The 21,128-nt window shown below is 37.6% G+C and overlaps 1 protein-coding gene across 1 annotated transcript in view; it reads right to left on the reverse strand.

Moving 5' to 3' along the window:
- The window catches only part of LOC114065772 (poly [ADP-ribose] polymerase tankyrase-1), a 102,992-nt gene that overhangs the window by 29,218 nt on the left and 52,646 nt on the right, over nt 1-21,128 (reverse strand). Inside the window, exons 4-9 of the mRNA XM_027899918.1 lie at nt 12,710-12,804; nt 9,780-9,846; nt 9,141-9,327; nt 6,976-7,097; nt 4,377-4,468; nt 4,208-4,286 (exon numbers count right to left, since the gene is read on the reverse strand). Coding sequence (XP_027755719.1) covers nt 4,208-4,286; nt 4,377-4,468; nt 6,976-7,097; nt 9,141-9,327; nt 9,780-9,846; nt 12,710-12,804 — 642 coding nt within the window. The remainder of the gene's footprint in view (nt 1-4,207; nt 4,287-4,376; nt 4,469-6,975; nt 7,098-9,140; nt 9,328-9,779; nt 9,847-12,709; nt 12,805-21,128) is intronic.

Genomic DNA, 21,128 nt, shown 5'->3' on the forward strand with positions numbered 1-21,128 from the left:
AGGAAATTCAATTTCACAATGCTTATTGTTTACTGAGAAAATTGTACCTCTACCTGAAATGTTGGAAGCAAATGTATTATACAACACGGTTATTCAAAACCGTTTCAGTCTGTTATGTTGGTCTAGACAGATGGTGAGCATTTTCAAATCCATGATCACGAAAGGTTGACAACATGCTACTCCAGTGCACAGAAACATCTGTATTATGCAAAGATCCATAAAGCAAGATCCTCCCAGCAGAGCAGAATGAAGTCATTTCTGCGACCATCATGAATAGGGACACTGTCTCTCTGACATGACCTTAGAAAGGCTCATTTTCTCTTGCGGAAGAATGTATCCTTTAGAGGTGTATCATAGTTAAAGAGCGTTCATGACATCTCCACCCTTGCCCAAGATACCAGTGAACTTGCACACGAGAAGGTTTTTCTTTCCAGCAATCGTTCCGGTTCAGAAAATACTCTAAATCTGTTCTTCTGCACTACTAGAAAGCTGAATGTCTTTCTGAACATATTAACATATTAAATTTCCCATGTATCTGTAAATTTGGACAAGGAGTTTGTTGTAAGAAATATCCAGTTATCTAGCAGTACAACAAAACAGGATGAAATGCAGTTTTTCATCAGCTCACCACCTTCAAATTATTTTCTTTTTAAACAAAGGATTTTGATCATCTTCAAAGATAAAACTGTGGCATTTGAAGACCTGCTCATTTTTCTAATAAAAATTGTTTATGTTTGAGGATTCTTAAAATATCCTCTGCTTTTATTTCTGATATGTACTTTGAGAGTATTCAACATCAAATAAGCTGTGGTATGAAATGCTGTCTCATACTGCAATTGAGGCAAGCAAGTCAAAACTGGATATGACAGTTAAAACCACAGATATCTATGATCAACATTCATGAAGAAAATTCTAAGAAATACCAAGCTTTCTCACCCATGCTTTAGATGTACAATTGACAGTCAACTTCTGCAAACTCAAATAACAAGCTAATGAAAGTATCTTCCATGGCACACATATTACTTAGCAATAACACGCTGGTGTGCAAGGGATGTGCACCAAGGACTTCTTTACAGTTCAAATTATGAATCTAGTTTATGGTATCAGTAAGGGCCAGCATGACACACCAAAATAAGCAAGTTGTGGCTTTAGGTTAATTCTTGCCAATACTAATGATCTTAGAAATCCTTCTGTAAAATAAGTCTAGACTAAGCACATGTTATTCGAGCAGTTCTTCAGTGTTTATTATCATCTAACATACTTCAAAGAGCAAATGTACACAGTGATAAAATTAAATCCAGCTCCAAGACCAGGAACCATCTCTTGTTCATCCCAAAAAAATTCTCTAAAGTAGTCTTTGCCACGCTACACTCCTTTCCGCAGAACAAGAAAAGGCTAAGCAAACATACATACTTCACTTTAGCCCAATTTTGCTGTCTGACTCAGTTGATCCTCAAGAAAACAGCAGGATTTCCTCTCCATTGCTAATACAGTCACAAATTATTTTCAATCTTCAGAACTTTAAATGACTTTGTCTCCTAAATCTATTACTGGTTATTTTGCGGATCAGCTGTCTGCCTTTTGGCATGGAATTTCAGAAGAAGAAAGTTCCACTTTCTTTGAAGCGCCAATTACACATGTTTTTCAAGCTATTATTCTCTCTATAATCAGTAGTGGTTTCCAAAAGGCAGATTAAAGCTGACTTGTATAGTACCTCTCCTTTGAGAGAAGAAATGGCTGCAAAGTAAAAAAAGACAGGGTAGCTGTCATCCATATACACTTCGGAAAGCATTTTATACAGGATCACATGTGAAATATTTTATCTGGAAAAAATAGGGATTGGTTGAAGAACTGAATGCATTGAAAGTAGGAAGGCTGCTTGGTGGTTGGTTGTCAGACAATTTTGTTTTACTATTTGCATTAATGATCTTGGCACAGGAGAACTGTGCTGAAGGGCACAAATAGAAAAAATTAGCAAAAAAAATAATTGAGATTCTCTGTGCACTACAAGATTACAGGAAGGAACTGAGTACTACTATCTCATGTCTATTAAAAAGGCAAACATGATCCCAGTATGCATCAGTCTGGCATTTACATCAGAGATATGGAAGTGCCACCATGGAAGGCAGTGGGGAATGAATTTCCTTCTTGTTGCCTGAGCTCCAAGATTTCTTCTGGTGCTAGTAAAGAGAAGGGGTTATAAGTGTAAATAGGAAATGGCAATGTTCCCTTATGAAGGATGACTAAGTGTTTGAGGTTTAAAAGAATCAGTTTGTTAACTGCAAAATACCTCATCAAAGGAAGCATCAAAATGGAAAAGATGTATTTAAAACGCAGAAGAGTGTTGCTCGAAGCTGCTATTGTAGTGGGACTAGATCCACCAGCTTTTATATTGTAAAAAATACAACTAAACATGATCAAACAGTTTAGTACACCTGGTTACATTTTATGAAGCAACTAAAATTTAAGACACAAAAAGAGTAAACATTAATAAGAAACTTCCAGAAACACAGAAAATTAAAACAAACAAACAAACAAACAACAACAACAACAACAAAACCACAACAAAAAAACCAACAAACCTGTATCATGCTTCAGGGATTAAAGCTACCAAGTCCCAACAATCAGAAATAAAGAAATATCCATGTTAAAAGTATCTGATGAACTGAATGCCCACAGACAAAGCAAGAGGCCAAATGATATATCCAAGCAGGACAAACATTCTAGAGTGATTAAATATGCCTAGTTAACTAATAAATACTCTTGAGCATATCCCAGCAACTTCAAAGTGCCTCATAAAACCTTAATGATCTACCTCTCATTAAAAATTATGATTGCATTATGTACTGTTTTACAGCTAAGAAACTTCGGACACTGATAAAGAGGGACTTGATCCCTAGCAGTATGGAAATATATACTTAATATTAACTTCAATTGGTCTCCTGCCATGCACTTAAGTGCTTTGCTAGATCATAAATGTGAGTGGCTATCCTCAGAATAACACAGGATACAGGATATGAATGAAGAATGAGGTTTAATGACTGCCTCTATTTGCATACTGTCGATGGAATAAGCAACAGACCACAGCACCCAGCATTTTTCTATAGATAACTGTGGGCCACTCACCACCATCACTCAGTCCACAAGTGACTCACAGATCATGATTTAGGAAATCCTGCTTCAGGACATAAAAGCTATCAAAAGAACATGCTACTGACAAAATCAATAAAATTGGGTCTTCCAGCAAGGATGACATCTCTGAGCTTACTCCTAACCTGACTACACTGAGCTAGATTTTCAAGGGAGGACTAATTTAAATACCTGAAGCATAGCAGCAGGCTTTCCAGAAAGCCTCAGTGCACACAAACTACTTGTATTTCGAAGCAGGGCAAAACCATGACAATTTTGGTATCAGTACACTTGAAACTGCAGCATGTCCAGTTCAGTGCCTAACCAAATACTATCAGTACCCAATTCCTGTGCAAAATCAGATCCATAAAGCCATGAGGTATCAATTCAAAATATGGTAAAATTAATTTTTTTTACACTTCCAGGGCATAGGTATGCTACTAGGGGTGAATTTGGGAAAATAATAATGAATGGTTTTAATGACTATAAGCAACATCTCTGGCCTTGCCTTCTCCCTTGGGAAAAATCTTTTAAGTTACCGCTGCATCAGAATTCTCAAATGTGGAACTTTGCCATAGTATTGTTGTTAAGCCATTTTATGATGCCATTAAAGTACTGTGGAAGTGAATCAGATACTGAACTCTTGACAGTGAGAACTCATACAGGCTTATAAATTAAAACCCAGTGATTCAAAATAAAAAGACATAGTATTAACTATGTATACAACTGCATTGCTCTTACTTCCTATCACAGCAAGAGTGACATTAGCTTGTTATTACAGGTATATTTCTTCATTTTTAGCTTCCTGAATGACAATGAAGACTTTAAAAGAGTAATCTGAGCCCCTTTAAAAGCAAAAAAAAGGAGATCATTTATATATTAACCAATGCAAAGAAAGTATCCACCTAGAAGAATTTCTGAGAAGATTAAGTAGCTAAGTATTTCATTACCATAAATGTCAAGTTTGCTGCTCAAACTTGGAAAAATATCATTCTGAAATACTTCTGAAAGATGCTTAAATCACAGTTTAAATAAGTTATACTTTTGCCTTAAATAAAATACATGTAAGTATATTTACCTTTGCTCCATGTTTATGCAGAACTTCCATGACATCATTATGAGCTTTTTCAGCAGCAACATGTAAAGGTGTCATGAAGCTAGAGAAATAATAATAAAAAAAAGATAATAGTTTTACACTTCTAGTATGACAGAGTCCTTTGGAAAATTCAGAAATTTCAGAAACCTACTCTTTGTTTTTCTCATTAACATTTGCTCCTTTCCTGAGCAATAGTTCTGTAACTTGCTTCCGCTTGGGATGCACAGCAGCCACAGCACAGTGCTGCAAAAAAAATAAATATAAATTATATTTCAACTACACCGATGACAAAGAACTTTAGGATACATTACTTCATCTCTTAATTACGCTTCTAAAATCAGATGACAAAATTTACAAACAAAATCCATCATGTTTCTGCTGAAACTTAACATACTGAAAAAAATACAAGCTAGTGATCAAAGTTAAATTATTCTACTCAGAAAAACAATTTTAATTTTAAAGCAATTTGTCACTTACAAAAAAAAAAAGCAGTATGGTCCCAAATACATTAACCAGCTATCAGGACAAAGCTGACACAATAATGCACAAAGGAGGTAAAGACAAACGGGTTGAAACATCCTAACTTTCCGCAGACGTCCTCCAAAGGGGTCCTTAACATTCTGCTGCTCTTGTCAGATTCACATGACTTCTATGTTGCTTTGTTCCTTCTTTTACTTCAAAGTGTCCTGAACTTGTTATTGGCTATTTGTGTTATGCACCCAACTACAGATTATGTAATAAGCAAACAGGCTTATTAGTAAATTTCTCTTACAGTCTCTTTTTTCCCATGCTGTGAGAAAGACAGACCTTTCACATAGGGCTTTTCAGTGCTCACACCTGCCCTTGTGGGACACAGCCCGCACAGCCCTTTGCTAGGTGTCACTTTTCTCCTAAATGTGGCATCTGCCACTGATTCTCAAAAATGGTTCTACCAATGCATTCCTGAAGCCTGAAATTACCAGCATGGCTCCAGATAAGGTTCAGTAGCAGGATGTAAAATCAGTCCAGAAATGTTTGTTTTAAGTCTGAATGTCTCAAGATAACAGACTGTGAGAAATAGGAGAAACTTTTGGATATTTCTGTTTACATGTTTACCTATGTTTTAAACCAGTAACCTCAAAACCCCAGATATTCTCCTGGAACAGAGTTCCCTAAATTTCTAGTAGCAAAACAACAGCCTTCACAATGAGATAGAACCCCAAACCCAATGCTAATAAGCAGCAATAGTACTGATAACCATCTTTTGCCCAGTTTCAGCCTTCACTAAGTAACTTCCACTCAAGCTTTCTGTTGGTCAGGGCAGGGCACATTCAAGTTTTGCAAAGGCAAGCTTTGTAAATAAACACAAAGATCAACATCTGCTTTGAAGAGCAGCAGCATTTTTAAGGTTTTGCAGATAATGTCCTGTCTGTATTTCCTGCCAATATGATAAACAAGCTCTAAACCACACAAAAATGTGAAATATTGCCAAACTTCAGACCAACACTGAAAAAAACCCAGGTACTTGCTTTGGCTTTTGTGGGGTAATAGGGCACAGAGCCCAGTGGTCCACAGTAAACAATATCATGCTTAGGGCAGGAATAGCTCAGTTAGATTGTACATAACCTCATCCGATCCTGGAAACTAAATCCTTCCACTTGGACTAGAGACCACTTGGAAATCTCAAGTACAGGAGGCAAAAATTGAAAAATCACAATCAAGCACTTACTGAACAATGAAATAAATACATCAGTAGAGCTAAAATATCCCACTTGGCCCAGCTGTCTCTGCAGAATGAGCAGGCGGAAAAGAGCAAAGAACATCACAGGACTATGAAGTGATCACTACACAGCTAAAGAGATGCCACACAGCAGCAGCTGATATACTCAGGAAGAAAAAGATAACATCCTTGCAAATTTCATACCGCTTTCACATTCAGCCTATAAATCTCTCTTCTCTATCTTGCTTCTAAATTCAGGCTAGGATGCTGAGTCCTCCACAGAGGAAACAGACCATATGGGTGCTTGGTACTCAACACACAGTGTTCTGATCACAACCACAACGTCTGTAACACCAAATATGCAGTTGTAGGCCTGTGGCTGAGACCTACCACTGTGAAGAAAATGTTCCACTGGAATAAAGTATCATAACTATAGTGGGTTTAATAAGACCATCAGTCCCACTCAGCTTCAACACCTTCATCTGAGATACTGGCCGTGTTCTTTGCCTCCACTGCTTCTTCTAACAATGAAACAAGAGCAGGATACTGCGAGGAAAGCCTCAAAGACCTCTGTTTCCATAGCTAATGTGGCACTGTCAGTATTACTCTAATCCTATAAGACCCTATGATATACACCTGTTTTCACCACAAGTTTATATGGAAGAAAATTTGTAATCCAAGTTTGCCCATATAAAATACGAAGGAAACACTGGACCACAGGATAGAATTTAACCCCTGAAAAAACACAGCAACTGATTGAAAAAAAAAAAAAAGAGAGTGATGGGGAAAAAAGAAAGAGAAGTGAAAAAAGAAAAGGTAGGGAGTGGCTAGAGGGCTTCTGTAATCTACCAGAAGGAAGAAAAAAGTGATAAAATAAATTATATGGTGTTTTTCTATAACAGTGATTTTATTTTAATATATTAAGTGTTTGATGGCAAATCCTCAATCTCAGATGATGAATGTATTTTCACAGTGTGGAAATAAAACTCCTTGGCTGCCAAACTACCACCACATTTATCATAAAACAAATGGATTGACTTGATAATCTCACCAGTGCAGTCTCATGAGACTGTGGCTGCTTAAAATTAATGATCTCCAAAGCAAGTGTCTTTTTCACTTTGGCTAGGTCTGCCTCTCTGGCTGCTTGCAGTAAAGAGTGTCCTTTGAATTCATCTGTTAGAGGAAAAAGATGCATTTAATATTCAGCAACATGTCACATTTATAAATGTTATAGGAGAAAGGTAGCTAAACTCAATTATGAGGAAATAGGAATGCTTCTACATGTCTTCAGGAAGTAGCTGACCTGGACACAGAACATAAAACATGTTTTGCTGAAACCAAAGGGACATTCTAAAGGAGAGGGCAATTGATTCCTTGAGTAAAATCCTTATAGTTTTTCCCTCTCTTATCCTCCACCCCCGTGACATTAAATGCATATGTGACCTCTGAATTACCTACGTATGAGTTCAAGTGAGCACAATGCTATGGCATATTCTTCAGAAAAAAAGCATTACAGTAGCTTTTCAAAAACCCTATCGTATTCACAATGACAAAAAATTCACTGTAAAGCCTAAATATATATAATATATATAAAATTATAAATAACAACAACAGTAACAATAATACACACATAAAATATTAAACTATTGGTCTTAAAGAAAGCTAACTGGCTAAGCATTTGAAGCCAGTCTGCTACAAAGATGAGACAGGTTTTGACAGCAGATATATCTTGGCAAGTAAGGAGAAGTCATTTTGTTATGTTCACATCTTGTTTAGGTCAGCAACTAGTTCACTTTAGTTTTAAATAACTTAGAATTTAAAAAGGAATGACAGTCTTTCCCTTAAAATGTACATATGAAAGGTAGGTTAGCAAAAATTATGTCTGACCCTGGGAACTAGGAAAAAAAAAACCACCTTGATTTCAGTAAAAATATCAGTATTTTTCTTTCCTAAGCAAGATGGAAAAACTAAGCTTTTTAAAGAGGGGTTTTCTTCTCCCAGCTTTAACTTCTTGTGGTTTTGTGGATTTATACATAAAAATAAATATTAATAACTTCTAAATTTTAATTTCAAATATAATTCAAATTTCTTTGTAAGCAAAGCATTACTCAAAGCACAAGTACAAATAAATCCTGAAATAACAAATTTAATGTAATTTTATTACCAAAGTATAAAAATCAAACAACTCAAGAAGATAAAAAACATGATACTTAGGGTATGAAAATACAAGAAGTGCCATCAAGACACTGCCAAATTTGACATAACAGTCACATTCGTACAAGAATTTCAGTGGATATTAATGGAAATAATCTTCCCCCATTACTTTTGAGGAACTATACATACAGAAATAAAACAAAGTTTAAATAGATTTTTTTTTGCTTGTTAATTTAAGTACATGGTAAATTAACCTTCCTCAGAGCCAGAAGCATCTTTCACTTTAGCCCAGAACACAGACTAGAGAAGAAGGTAAGAGGTACTAATGTTCTCCTCTTTCCTCCTAGATTAAAGTTTTTTGCTGCACGTGGTCTCACCCCCTTCACATGCAAAGAATAGTGACAGACTAAAAACTGACTACCTGTGATTGTGAGTAGTGCAAGATCACATGATTAGCCTCAGGGGGCTTCTGCTCTACTGGAAGGGCAACAGACAAAACCAAAAACTTTATAATTGACAATCTAGTTCTCAAGAAGTTTTATCTAACTTCATAATACTCTGTTTCCATGCTTGTCTCAATTAATTCTTTTACATTTTATTACACTGAGAAAACAAATCTCTCAAAGAGGGCAAGCAAAGACATAGGAATTCAAATTAGAGCTGAAAGACTGTTTTGTAAGCAGCATAAGGATTGCAAGGACTGCAAAAGAAGGTGATGGAATTTCGATCTCCACGTTTGCACACCGAAGGTACCTACGTTTTGGAAGTTTCCATTTAAGTGCAATAAAGAGCCTCAATATAGAGGCTCCTGTGTGACTGACCTGGACTTCAAGCATTAAAAAACTCACAAGCACTGATTCAGCAGTGCCTTAATAATTTTAAGAAAACCAGGCGATACCACAAACAGTATATTAGAGGTACCTGCATACTTCAAAGCAAGCAGCACAGCTGCAGCTACTCTGCTGCTTTGCATCCACTTGTGAGGCTCAACGAAGCCGTCCTGAAAGGAAAGCATCCCTTTTTACACCCACCACCAACTGCCTGCAGTCTGAGAACACTTACAGGTCAGTCTCTCCCTGAGCTCAGGCGTTGGAGCCATATCGACGGCGCTCTTGCCGTGGCAGTTGACCAGCGTGGGATCCGCGCCGTGGCTCAGCAGGAGGGAGCAGACCTCCACGCGGTTCTTGGAAGCAGCCTCGTGCAAGGGGGTGAACTGCCACAGGTCCATAGCGTTCACACAGGCACCATGCTAGCACAGCAAATAAAGCCTTGGATTAGTAAGAAATCATCTCCTACAACTAAAAAGCTTACAAATTTCATTTTGTTAAAAACAAAAAAAAATGGTTCTACTCTTTCATATATGAACACATAGACAAAAAAATTAATTAAAATACAAGTATACACAAAAATACTGTTGAATCCTCAAAAAAAAATTTCGGAATTTCTGCGAGAGATAGTTTTTGCACAGAAATATTTAAATAAACTCTACTATCAATCCAAAGAAATTAGGTGGGGAAAAAACACATACACTGTTACACACAAAGACCCAAAGTTGCAGGCTTCTGAAATGACAATACGATGTTTGAAACCTGTTACTACAGAAAAACAAAAGTCTTGTTTTTCAACTCTAGTATAAACAGTTCATATTTCACCTAATACCTGAATCTACAGTAATTAATTATTTTCCATCCTTCTGCTTACCTTAAGTAGCAGCTCTGTAACCTCATAGTGTCCATATGAACATGCATTATGAAGAGGCACAAGACCACTGTATGGAAGAAGAAGGCAAATGACGTTTATTTAAGCAGCATTTTTAAGGAAAGAGGAACAATCTTTTCTCTACTGAGATGAAAAGAGCAAGTTAAAGCTAAACTATTTACATAAAAATTAGGATTCACAAACTAATGAGAAAATCTGACTTTCCAAACAACACATTACTTAAGATTCACATTAAAACATGGGGGTTTGTTGCTTCGGGGTCTTGTTTTTGGGGGGCTTTTTTGTTGGTGTTTTTTTGTCTAAACAGGCCACAGATGTTTAATCTACCATTAAGATTAGCATTAAGTGGCTTTGACATGATCTTTCTTGAAGCTATTAAGGAGGGGGAAAAGTTCCATTCTGCATTCCATTTGCTTACCAGTGTTCTGCTTCTGCTTAAATATGAACTCCCGTTTAAAATGATATGTGAAAAACAAAAGTCCCCAGATAACACTAACATAACTCCTGGGTACATTATGAAGATGTGGAAATATCAAATTGCTGCTTCAGACTGTGGAATGAACTGATTTTACTCCATTTTTTATAGTACAACCTATTTAACTGTTCATGATACTTCTAAGAGAGTCCCTGTAATTTTCTGTACAGTTATGTTACTGCAGGCCATAGTTAAAAATGACACTAGCAACGTAAATAACAGGGATTTGGTCATAAGCACAAGATGTAATAAAAAAGTCATGCATTGAATAGGAGATGCAAATAGGGCAATTATCACAGAGGAAAAAATGAGTTTAATTCAAGCCAAGTAAGACAGGCTACTTATGGATCAACTGTGCACAATATACTGAAAACAATAATTAACCCTTCCCCATTTATGAAAAATATAGGGAGTGATTCCCAGAATTGCAAAATCAACTCAAAGAGCATTAGGACAGCAATTAAGTGAACTTAATTTTAAGGTATTTGCTCTGAGAAGCAACACTGCATTTGTCACAGGAGAGGGAAATCTGTTTGGGGAAATTTTCCAAACTGTTATCTTTCCATCATCACTTTTCCTTATTACAATTTATGGGTGCAAGTGAGGGACAGAGAGAAACTACTCAGTTCACCAAGCACCTCTTCCAAAATGATGGTCATCTCAAGGCCAGTCAGCAAAGATAATCACTACAGCAATCCACCCAGCCACTTCTGCAGCATTCCCTCCCCTTTCTTCTTCCAGCACATTGCAACTTTGTGCATAACAACTGTAAGGGAAAGAAAGGACTAGTGGAAAAAGAGTTGCTTCCTTGGCAAGGCTTCTCTTTGGGAGTAACTGGAAGTGGTGACCATTTTGAAAATGCAGCCCAGTTCCTAAGGGCTCTCTTTGAATTGATCCCATTGAAGAGAACCTAAGAGGTCTATAAAATCAATGTAACTTAATTTATCTCCTTAAATGTAAAGTGACACCTATTTATAGCATTATTTACCTATAAATTGTGTATAAATAAGAAACAGTAAAGTAAAACAAAACACCCCAGAGATTGTAAATGTGTGATGTCACTGAAAAAAAGTGGGAGCTTACTAGGATGTTAAGACATTTCTAAATATGTTTGGGTTGATTTAAAGTTTAATACAGAGCAAGCATATTGGTTTTCCTTTTGTTTCCTTTCTTTCCCCTCCTCTCCAGCGCCCAGTTCAAGCTCAACTTAGTTACTTTTTACACTTTCCAAGCAAATCATTCAAAGCTCATTACAGCATTTATGCTGGAATTTTCTACCAACTGATGCTGAAATTTTTGACAGGGTTAAAATACCTCAGACTTGCCTAACAGTGCTGGATCTAGCTGAATAGGTACTATATAGAGCTTTATTGTGGGATTTTTGTGTTTTATTTTCTTCTTGTGGTTTTTGGTTTTGGTTTTTTTTTTTTTACTTGAATAACATGTCATTATGCATTTCATAACAGTTCTGATTTTAAAAAGCCATGGGGGTGAATGGATGGACTAAAGTGCTACAACTAGTAAAACTTCAAGAGTTTAAGTGCACCGAGGACTGGTTTGGAAAGAAAGCAAAAAAGGAAAAAAGCTAAGAAGTTGATTAAAAATCTTTTAACACTAGGCTGGACTCAGCAGAAAATGAAAATATAGGAAGTGCCTCAAGTCTGCTCATGGAGACAGAAGACACAATTATTACTTCTATGGACTCTGAATACAAAATGCATGCCTTTAACCAGGGACCAGAGGTTTAATTTCTACAATGTTAGGACTAAGCCCTTCTAACAGACCATCATAAAAATCGTCACCTTACAGATCAGAATCATTTGGCTGAGAACAATGCTCAAAGTGTATAATTCCAGATTTCTGACTGTTGTGCACTTTTTGTGATATCGTACATAACTACTAACCTTACTGCAAAAATAGCATATAGCTTAGCTTCTACTACATCTTGATTTTTGCTGGCAGCATCAATCAAGATACATCTCCAAGGACCACTAGTTGTGAGCACATGAGCATTACTGATGTTACTTGGAATTACACCCATATATATGCAACAGCATAATGAGACTACAGACAGGCTTTTCAACGCACGTTTTTCACTAAGCCCCCGTATCTCCCCCCCACTGCCTTCTCTAAAATAATGTTGTTAGTCCAGGATTTCAGAGGGTAGTCTGTGCATGGAAATAAAGAACAAAGACTGGAAAAAAAATTAAAGGTGTAAAAAAAGACCTAAAACAAGTACAATCACAACTGTCTGTTATCAGGGTTCTAACAAAGGTTCATTTATGATGAACCACACACAGATTTTGGAAGCAAGTATCGCATCCTCAGCCAACTATTTGAGATTATGCTGCAACACGAACCAGAGAAATTAACCTTCATCTTGATTAATACAAAACCTCTGCTGCAAATAGATAATAAATCAGTTAATTTTGCATACCCTTTGTCCTTTGCATGCACATCGGCACCATGCTGAAGCAGAAGCTGGACTATCCGAACCCTGTTGTAGCCTGCTGCTAGGTGTAAAGGAGTGGACTGTAAAAGAAAAGATGAAGAATGGAAGCCACATAAATTTTAACTCCTGAACATTCTGCCACTGAAGTACTGTTTGTTTCTCTTACACATTGTATCAAGATAAGTTACAGTTCCCTTCTGTGAGTAGCCAAATTAACAAATACATAGCACATGCAGGTCCCTCCTGTTGTCAATCGAAAAAAATGTTCCTTAAGGTGGGAAAGAATACAGGTATTCCTTAAGGCAATAACAACCTCCTAAGTTAAACTTACTTTAAATTATGGCCTACCTTTGGTTTGTTTAGGGATTTTTTGTTTGTTTCTTTTTGTTCCTTTTTTTTTCTCTTTCTCTTTTGATGCCACAATTTTAGCTTTAAAATGCTAGAGTTTGGGGGTTTTTTTAACTCACAAGTAAATTTATACAGTTTAAGCTGCATACTCACTGCTTACAAGACTGCTTGTATGTACACTGGTTGCAACAAGTGCACTAGAAGCAGACTGCAGAACAAGAACTAATGCATTTATCCCAAAGCTGGAATGTTTGTCTTCAGCTCCTCGCCAAAAAAGTAGCTATATGTGTTGTGTACCATGCTGTGGTAAGACACAGAGCAAACTGTATCCAGTTTGCAGTTTCCTGCAAGATACAGATCTGCAGCAGTAATGCACCTTGCTACATAACAGAGCAATAACACCTTTCGCCATGGATAACTTCCACGAATTTTAATGGAAAGCTTTTGAGTTGACAACAGTAATTCCCCTTGAAGTTTATTTGAAAAAGCTTTTTATTACGAAACAAATTTTGTGTGCTGTGTCAGTCTGAAGGGACTGCTTTATTATACAAATGGATAACACTGTTTCCTCCTTCCCAAGGTTGAGAAGCAGTGGATTTTAAAGCAATCTTTGTTGCAATTTATTTTGTGGCATGCAAACAAACAATACAATTTTATTGCAGTAATACCCCATACATAAACCAGCTTGAAACATGGGAAAATCTACATATCTCACAGTATCATGCCAAGTACAAATTTACTGTCAGCATTAAAACAGCGTTACACAGTATTACAAGCGAGACATCACATTTCACTATTATTTCCAGGAATACACATTTAGTATATCCATAACTTGGAGTAGTCTGTATTATATTTCAATAAAATCTCAACACATTGCTACTTTGCTCCAGAAAGAGTAACTACTTTGGCACCTGCCAAGTGTCTTGTGTATCACAGTGAGGACAGAGCTTGTACTATCAGAAATTACAGCACAGGCCATCTCTGAGAAAAATATCTGGATAACTCAGTTAATTTAGGGAAGCAGTTATGCAAGTTTCTGTAAGACCCATCTTCAGAATTATCTATACTCAAAGTAAGGACCTCTAACATCCCTAGCCCAAAGATCCCCAAAGCATTTCCAAAGTACAAAATACCAACAACAACAAAACATGTCCCACCTTTTAAATATTTGCCCATTCAAATTGTTAGGATCTATTGCTCTTTAAGAAGCTTCTACTACTGAATTAAAAATTTACATTGATCCAGAAGGCATTACATTCTTTTTACATTTGCCCCTATTATAAAAGAGCTGGCTTCTGCATATCATAAACACTAATGAAAACGTGGATAAAGACGATGACACTATTGACATTAGCAGAATACTTCAGTACCGTTTATTCTGACAATTACCTTGGTTTGGTTACTTAATCAAGCTTTATCAATCAAATTAGTAACTCAGAAAACCTGAAAGGAATTTGAAATGGGCTGCAGAAAAGTAAGTCTAAAACTCCAGGTTTAGACTTAGAAAGGTCTACACTCCAGAAGGAACTGGAGCAAGCACTACATATTTGGACCATTGCAGGATCCTTTAAGCTCACTGTGATTAAACTACATCCACTCTTGTCTGTATGCTGCTTCTAAAACAATGATGGCAGACTTCCAAAATGATGCTTTACTCATAATAAACATTATTAACAGAGATGTTCTCAATAGAGATACATCAACCCCAGAGTCTTGTTCACTCCTTAAAATTAAAAGAAAAACTATTATGACTCAAGCGGGAACTGGGCACTTTGTATTTCCAGGATTAGTAGACCTACATTTGCCAAATAACTTTATTAAGGAAGGAACCCAAAACATTTCAATTTTATAGGCACAAGACAGCATAAGTGAGGCAAAACAGTGTCATACCAAATCTTTGGATAGCTTATATCCCCACCTTTCAGAGAGGTGAACTTCTACCTTCTCCTTGAACAAGGCCACACAGATAGCCCAGTCCCATGAATGAACACAGCATACCATGTCTTCCCCCAACACACCAGGAAGCATTTAGCTGCAGCCAGTCACCTGACATGTGGCCTTCTGATCCACAGCAACTTCAGTGAAGCTGCATCCCATGCTGTGGCTGCCTCTCCAAGGAGGAGTCTCCCTGCAACCACCCCTGGTGACAGGGCCGAGATCTCCATTGGTTTGCGTGTTTGACTCTGCAACTTCAAACCATGTATCCCACAGGAATGCTTAGTGCTGGAGAGCAAGGGAGTTAAGAGGGCCACAGAGACCACTTGACTGATGGGCAAGGAAAGTGAACACACGTATGTAGGTGTGCAGAAGAAGCAGTGATCCTGGAGGGCTGCTCCCCCTGTATGCACAAGCCAGCACTGCCAGTTGCTCATCAGTTTGGCTAAATGGATCTTATAAATGCTGTCCTTACATATGCTTCAGAAGGGAGAAAGCAGGAAGGTCCTAACTTTGTGATTTTTTTAAGAACTGCTTTTCCTTTCTCATAAGAAAATTAATTCATTAATATTATAGTTAATACTTAGAAATACTAATCTGGAGTTACAAGGTTGTATGCTATTTAAAGAACTTTAGTACCTAAAAGATAATGTTGTGCTACATGAGCTACTTATTATATGGGATTATGAGCCCTAAAAAAGAAAAACAAACAACAAAACCCAAAACAAAACAAACAAACAAAAAACCCCAACCAAACCAAAAAAAAAAAAAAAAAGTGAATGATGGCAGCAGAGACTGACTTTTAAAATTAACATGCTATTTAAATAGTACAAGAGAAGAAACTAGCTATCACAAAAAGTAGTATTGTATACTGCATCTGCAAGGTATATCAAACGAACTACTTTATATTAAGAAAAGAGATTTAATTAAGCTATCAATTAACCCTTCTTCCCATATCTCGCAATACTTGGCAGAACTTGCTAACAAAAATCCCTAGAGGGCACTTACCTTCCAAGACTCACATTCACAGTTACCAAGCCAATCACACTGTCTTGCTTGCTAGTTTAATTATAAAGAGCATAACTCTATTTTTATTAAGTAAAGTAGGCCCTCATGCAAGGTGCTCACATTATTTGAAAGTTTTATGGCAGCTGTAATTGAGTCAGAGTAGGTATTATGCATTTCAAGGAACATCACTGTACACAAGATGGCAATCGCTGTCAACCTGTATACCTACAATTTATACTAAAGCAGAGATTTTTGCCTGCAGTCTTTTTGATAATGTGTTGCCTGGGAATACAAGAAATGCGTTTTTTAGATTTAAAAAAATGAATATACAGCAGTTTGATACTATTTTCAGTGAGGCTTAGGTATTTTCACACTCCTTCATTACCAACAGCTGATTTGTTGACCCCTGTTTAAGGTCATCCACCTTGGACTTGCTGTCCCCTGTTCACCAGCCTCAAACAGCAAGGGGCCCTGAGGAACCTCCAGCACTGCAGGCTGCTGAGCAGCTTCTACTGAAATCTGGAAATTGGTTTCAACAAATTGTCCACAGGCAATGTGGGTGGGAGAGCTGGCTCCAAGCTCCATCCGCTTCCCTCCCTTATCTTGCTGAAGAGTCTTCAGCAGCTCTTAGATGATAACACTGCCACTGCCTCAGATGAAAGTTTCATTTTCAGATTCAAATTGCACATTTTAAGGGCAACTTTAAACCAAGGGATCTTATGTAATGATCTTACATTATGCATTATCTGTATGATTAATAACAGCTGCAGGAACTGTTTTAAGAACTAATATTCCCTGTTCTTGCTTCCTACCGAAATCTTTATATAATTCTATTTGATAACAATCTTAATCAATGCATTTCTCTCATTTTCAAGTTAGCCATCCTGAAGGCTATTAAAATCAACAAACAACAATCTTATTACATAAATGATGTCTCATCATACATCTTACAACACTATATGGTAATTTAGAATTAAATAAATTAATTTAACCTTCTACAAGAAAGACATTCGTATAGTAAAGAGGCAATGCCCTGATTTTGAGAGCCAGTTCTGGCCCTGACATATTAGGACTACTCTCACACTCAGAAGGTCCCCACAGGGATATGCACCAGTACATATAGTTCTTACACAAACAGGCAAACCAGTAACACTTGGAAAAAATATCTAAGGATACTTGTATGCTTATTGTTAACTCTTCTACAACACCCTGCTGACAAAGGACATTTAAAATAGAAAGAAAAAAAAGGAGGGAGAAGGAGGGATTTTAAAATGTTTCATTTAGACTTTAATAAATGTGACTTTTTTTTACCATGTCTATAATTATCTCTAGGTTTGGTAGATTTGGAAACTGCAGGTATGCAGCAAACTCCCATTTAACATAGGCCAAACAAAACCTTTATTCTAATCAGACCATACTGCCTGTAGAGAACAGTAACAATAAAAGTGTCCTAAAGCATTTGCAGTTTGTCTTACAAAATCCCTTCAGAGGAGTGTTTGACCTCCTTTGAATGAAGGGAAGAGCAGAGGGGTTTCTAACTGTAGAAGGGGACCTTCGTGTCATAGTTTTGCACAAAACTGTTTTGAAAGATGTCCTGACTCCTCGTAAGGCAAACAACTCTCTCTTCACCACATTAGAATTTATGACAGAGTCCTTCTTTTTAATCACAATAGTCTGTGCTTGATTCTGCTCTCTCACAGACATCTCTAAAATGAACTGGATCAATCATGAGGGTACACCAGGAAGACATTCCGGATGCAAGCGAAGTACCTCCTGTCACCACTTTATCATTCTGATTAATGAGGTAAGAAAACAAGTTGCAACAACATCGCAATCTTGCAGACACATTCCTGAACTTTTCCACTGGGGAAGTTATAAGGCTTCTCAGATATCAACTTGCATTCTAATTTTAAACAGAGTACCCATCTTACACCTTTGTCTTTAAACGCAGTTCTAAGTTTTCTTGGGAAGTAGCTCATCGGCATTTGTTTGTATGGTGCCAAGCCTGGGTTTATATACAAAATATTTCCTTCTAGAAACACAGATTTCTAATACCTCAAAATAATTATTTTATATTCATGCTACAATGCTCTTTCTTACCCACCAAGTACCACAGAAATAAAGGTCCCTAACCTTGACTGAAGGTTCATGCTCTAAATGAGCAAGAAAGGGCCTGTGCTGTTCACCATCCACACAGCTTGACAACTTCAGCCACCCAAATTGTGCAGCTTCCTTGGTAATTTCATAGCATAACTAAGTTATTTAAATTCATGGTTGACAATTATGCTTTAGGGACAAACTTAATAGACGCTGCTCCATGAAAACAAGTAATGTCAGACTGCTGACTGTAGATGAGCTAGCTGCAACTCCAGAGACAAATAAGCACAGGGATGAAGAGCTTAAACTACTTATCTAAAAAATCCTAAAACAAACAAGTAAACAAAACCAAAAATCCCTACAAACAAACAAAATTCCTAAAGATAAGGATCATGAAATGCTGTTTCCAGTGGTAATTCCACTGCTTCATCTTAAGAACACAGCCAGTAGTACTTAATTAGACTGATGAACAGGATAGGCTTAGTATAGTAAAATTCAGGAAAACAGCATGTCACAAATTTAACAGACAATGCTTCCTAACAGCTAATGGCAGGGAAAATGAACTGAACAGCTCACCAATTCAGAATCTGCAAGTCACATGGTATCTTAATTTAGAGCTCTGGTATATCAGATGATCTCTTCTTGGCAGGTATAGGGGGAGTGGTGGTAAAGAACCAACTGTTTTGAGCTGTAAACCAGCAAAGATAAAACCAGATTGATTTCACAGACACAGTATTGCTAGGGCGGAGCATCACTGGGCAAGAATCTTCATAAACCATAGGACATTATAAGAGTTTAAAAAAAAAAAAAAAGAAAGAGAAGACTAAAAATACTGCAAACACTAACAGAATATGCCCTCACTTGGAAAAGGTTTACTTGTGTGACAGACCCGGACTCTTCTACTCCTCATATCCAGTGAGTATTCCCTCTGTTGCTTCACAGGGGGTTGTACTGTCCACACTACTGACTACTAAATGTATCTTTAGTAGATCTGACCTTTGAGAGACACCACAATTTTCTGACTGCATGTCTGAACCTCAAAGACTGTGTGACAAGGGTTGTCATCAATTCTACGCATTAACATGGTGACCCTGTTGTACTGCAAGCTGGACTAAGTGTCGACAAATAAGGGGGCAGGAGATTTATGAGAGAAGAGCTTTTTCAATCACCTACGTACCTGGGGTAGGGAAGGATGAACAGGATGACAAGCATAATTTTGCACAGAGGTGGACAAAGAAATAACTGGAGTGTCTCTGTCTCAAGGTTAAAAAAAGGGAGAACAGGAAATGAATGCTTTCACTTTTCTGCTCAGGAACTCCTCCTGGTAGCATATAGTGCCACCACAGAAACAGTAGGCACATGAAGGCCAACAGGATATGCCTAAAAAGCAAAGGAGGGTAAAGGGCAAAGGCATCTTTCCTAACAGGAGAGAAAACAAGCAAGCGCTGCAGGACCACACAACAAAAGCAAGTTTCATCTGCAGAGGCAAGCTTAAGGTGGATGTTTGAAGACGACCACAAAAAAAACCTTACTAAATTCCAGAAGAAAAACCCATCTCCCTTGGCCAGCAGGTTTCTTCAGACAATGACACATGACTTGCAAAACTATAGAGATTATTATATTTACACCAGGATGGCAGATCCTTAATCCATGTAGATAGCTCTGGAAGTTATTCTCTTAACAGTAGCTATATAAAAAAGAAAGAAAATAACTCAAATTCATTATTCAGAGAAAATGAAGCAAAATCAAACCTGAAAGAGCATCATTAACCCCCAAATATTAATGAAGAAGCTTAGTTCCCTAACAGCTCCATGCCAAGGTGCTGCCATTACTTTCAGATGTACCCAGAAGGACAGACTAAGAGGGAAACTGTAAAGGGCTAGGAGAGACACTTAAATCTTTAAATGAGAACACTCTTGATCTCTGAAGGATTTCACAAACAGCAGGTCCTGAAAATGGGGCACTAGTGATCCTTGACCTCTTCCTAAACAAGAATTAAAATGCAACACCTCCTCCCTCCCCTGAAACTCTTCTGTACTTGCAGTATCTCGACCTACCAACCATTTGGCAAAATGGTTCCACAGAGGATGATGTGTCAAAAAAACTGAGCAACCTCCCTCACAAAACCAAACTATTCTCAGAAAACAGAGCCTTACAAGACTCTCTTCCATTTCTACATGTAAATGATGAATGTTTAGCTGAGGATGGAACTGCAATATGAAAAAGAAATTCTGGAGCTTCCATCATGAAGTAGCATTTGTAGTTTTCCCAGATTCAGATGCACAGAATACATATCTGGCAGCACTCAGTGACAGAAGGGGACGAACTTTGAGATGGATTATCAGAGAAGCAGAGGAGTATACACCGTTTCTTTGGTGACAGATGCTGACAGCTGAGGGAATAGTGGCTTGCTGAGCTACAGAGAGAAGAAATTACAGTAAAAAGCCACTCTCTTCTCCTAAAGGAATGTTGATGATGTTATTGAACACTGAAAGGAGATTTATGCCACCTTGAAAGACATGGCAGAACACTACACAGAAACTACTTAGAGTATCATTGTGTCCAGCATGGCCACTTTTGTTGCTTCTTTCATCACCTAGAATCCATTAGAAATTCAAGTCTGAGGTGAGGCACTGAGGCATGACTGGCTCTTGCTGGGGCCAAGGCGAGAAGAAGAAACTGGGCCAGCAAGGTTAACTCAAGTCATCAGAGGGTATTCAAACCTATAGTAGTCCAAAGAGCAGCTGGTAACACCCACCAGCCAGAGAACAAACTCATCTGGACTGATGGAATGAGAACACAGGCACACAGGATTTTCTCATGGCAGCAGCTGGCACTTCTTATTTGTTAAATTGCACACTGGAAGCTGTGATTCAAGTTTAGTGCACAGGGAAGAACAGATGCTACTGGTGCTGGTCTGAGCAATGGGGTCCAGGGAGTGAAGTTTCTGCAGTTTTTGAGAGCACATTAGTGCCAGCCAGCACAGTTTGCAGCCCAAGTCTCAACCCATCAATCT

This window comes from Empidonax traillii, unplaced genomic scaffold (genome assembly GCF_003031625.1).
Source record: "Empidonax traillii isolate 1590-97213 ecotype Southwest subspecies unplaced genomic scaffold, ASM303162v1 scaffold695:size336133, whole genome shotgun sequence".
In the NCBI taxonomy this organism is placed as follows: domain Eukaryota; kingdom Metazoa; phylum Chordata; class Aves; order Passeriformes; family Tyrannidae; genus Empidonax; species Empidonax traillii.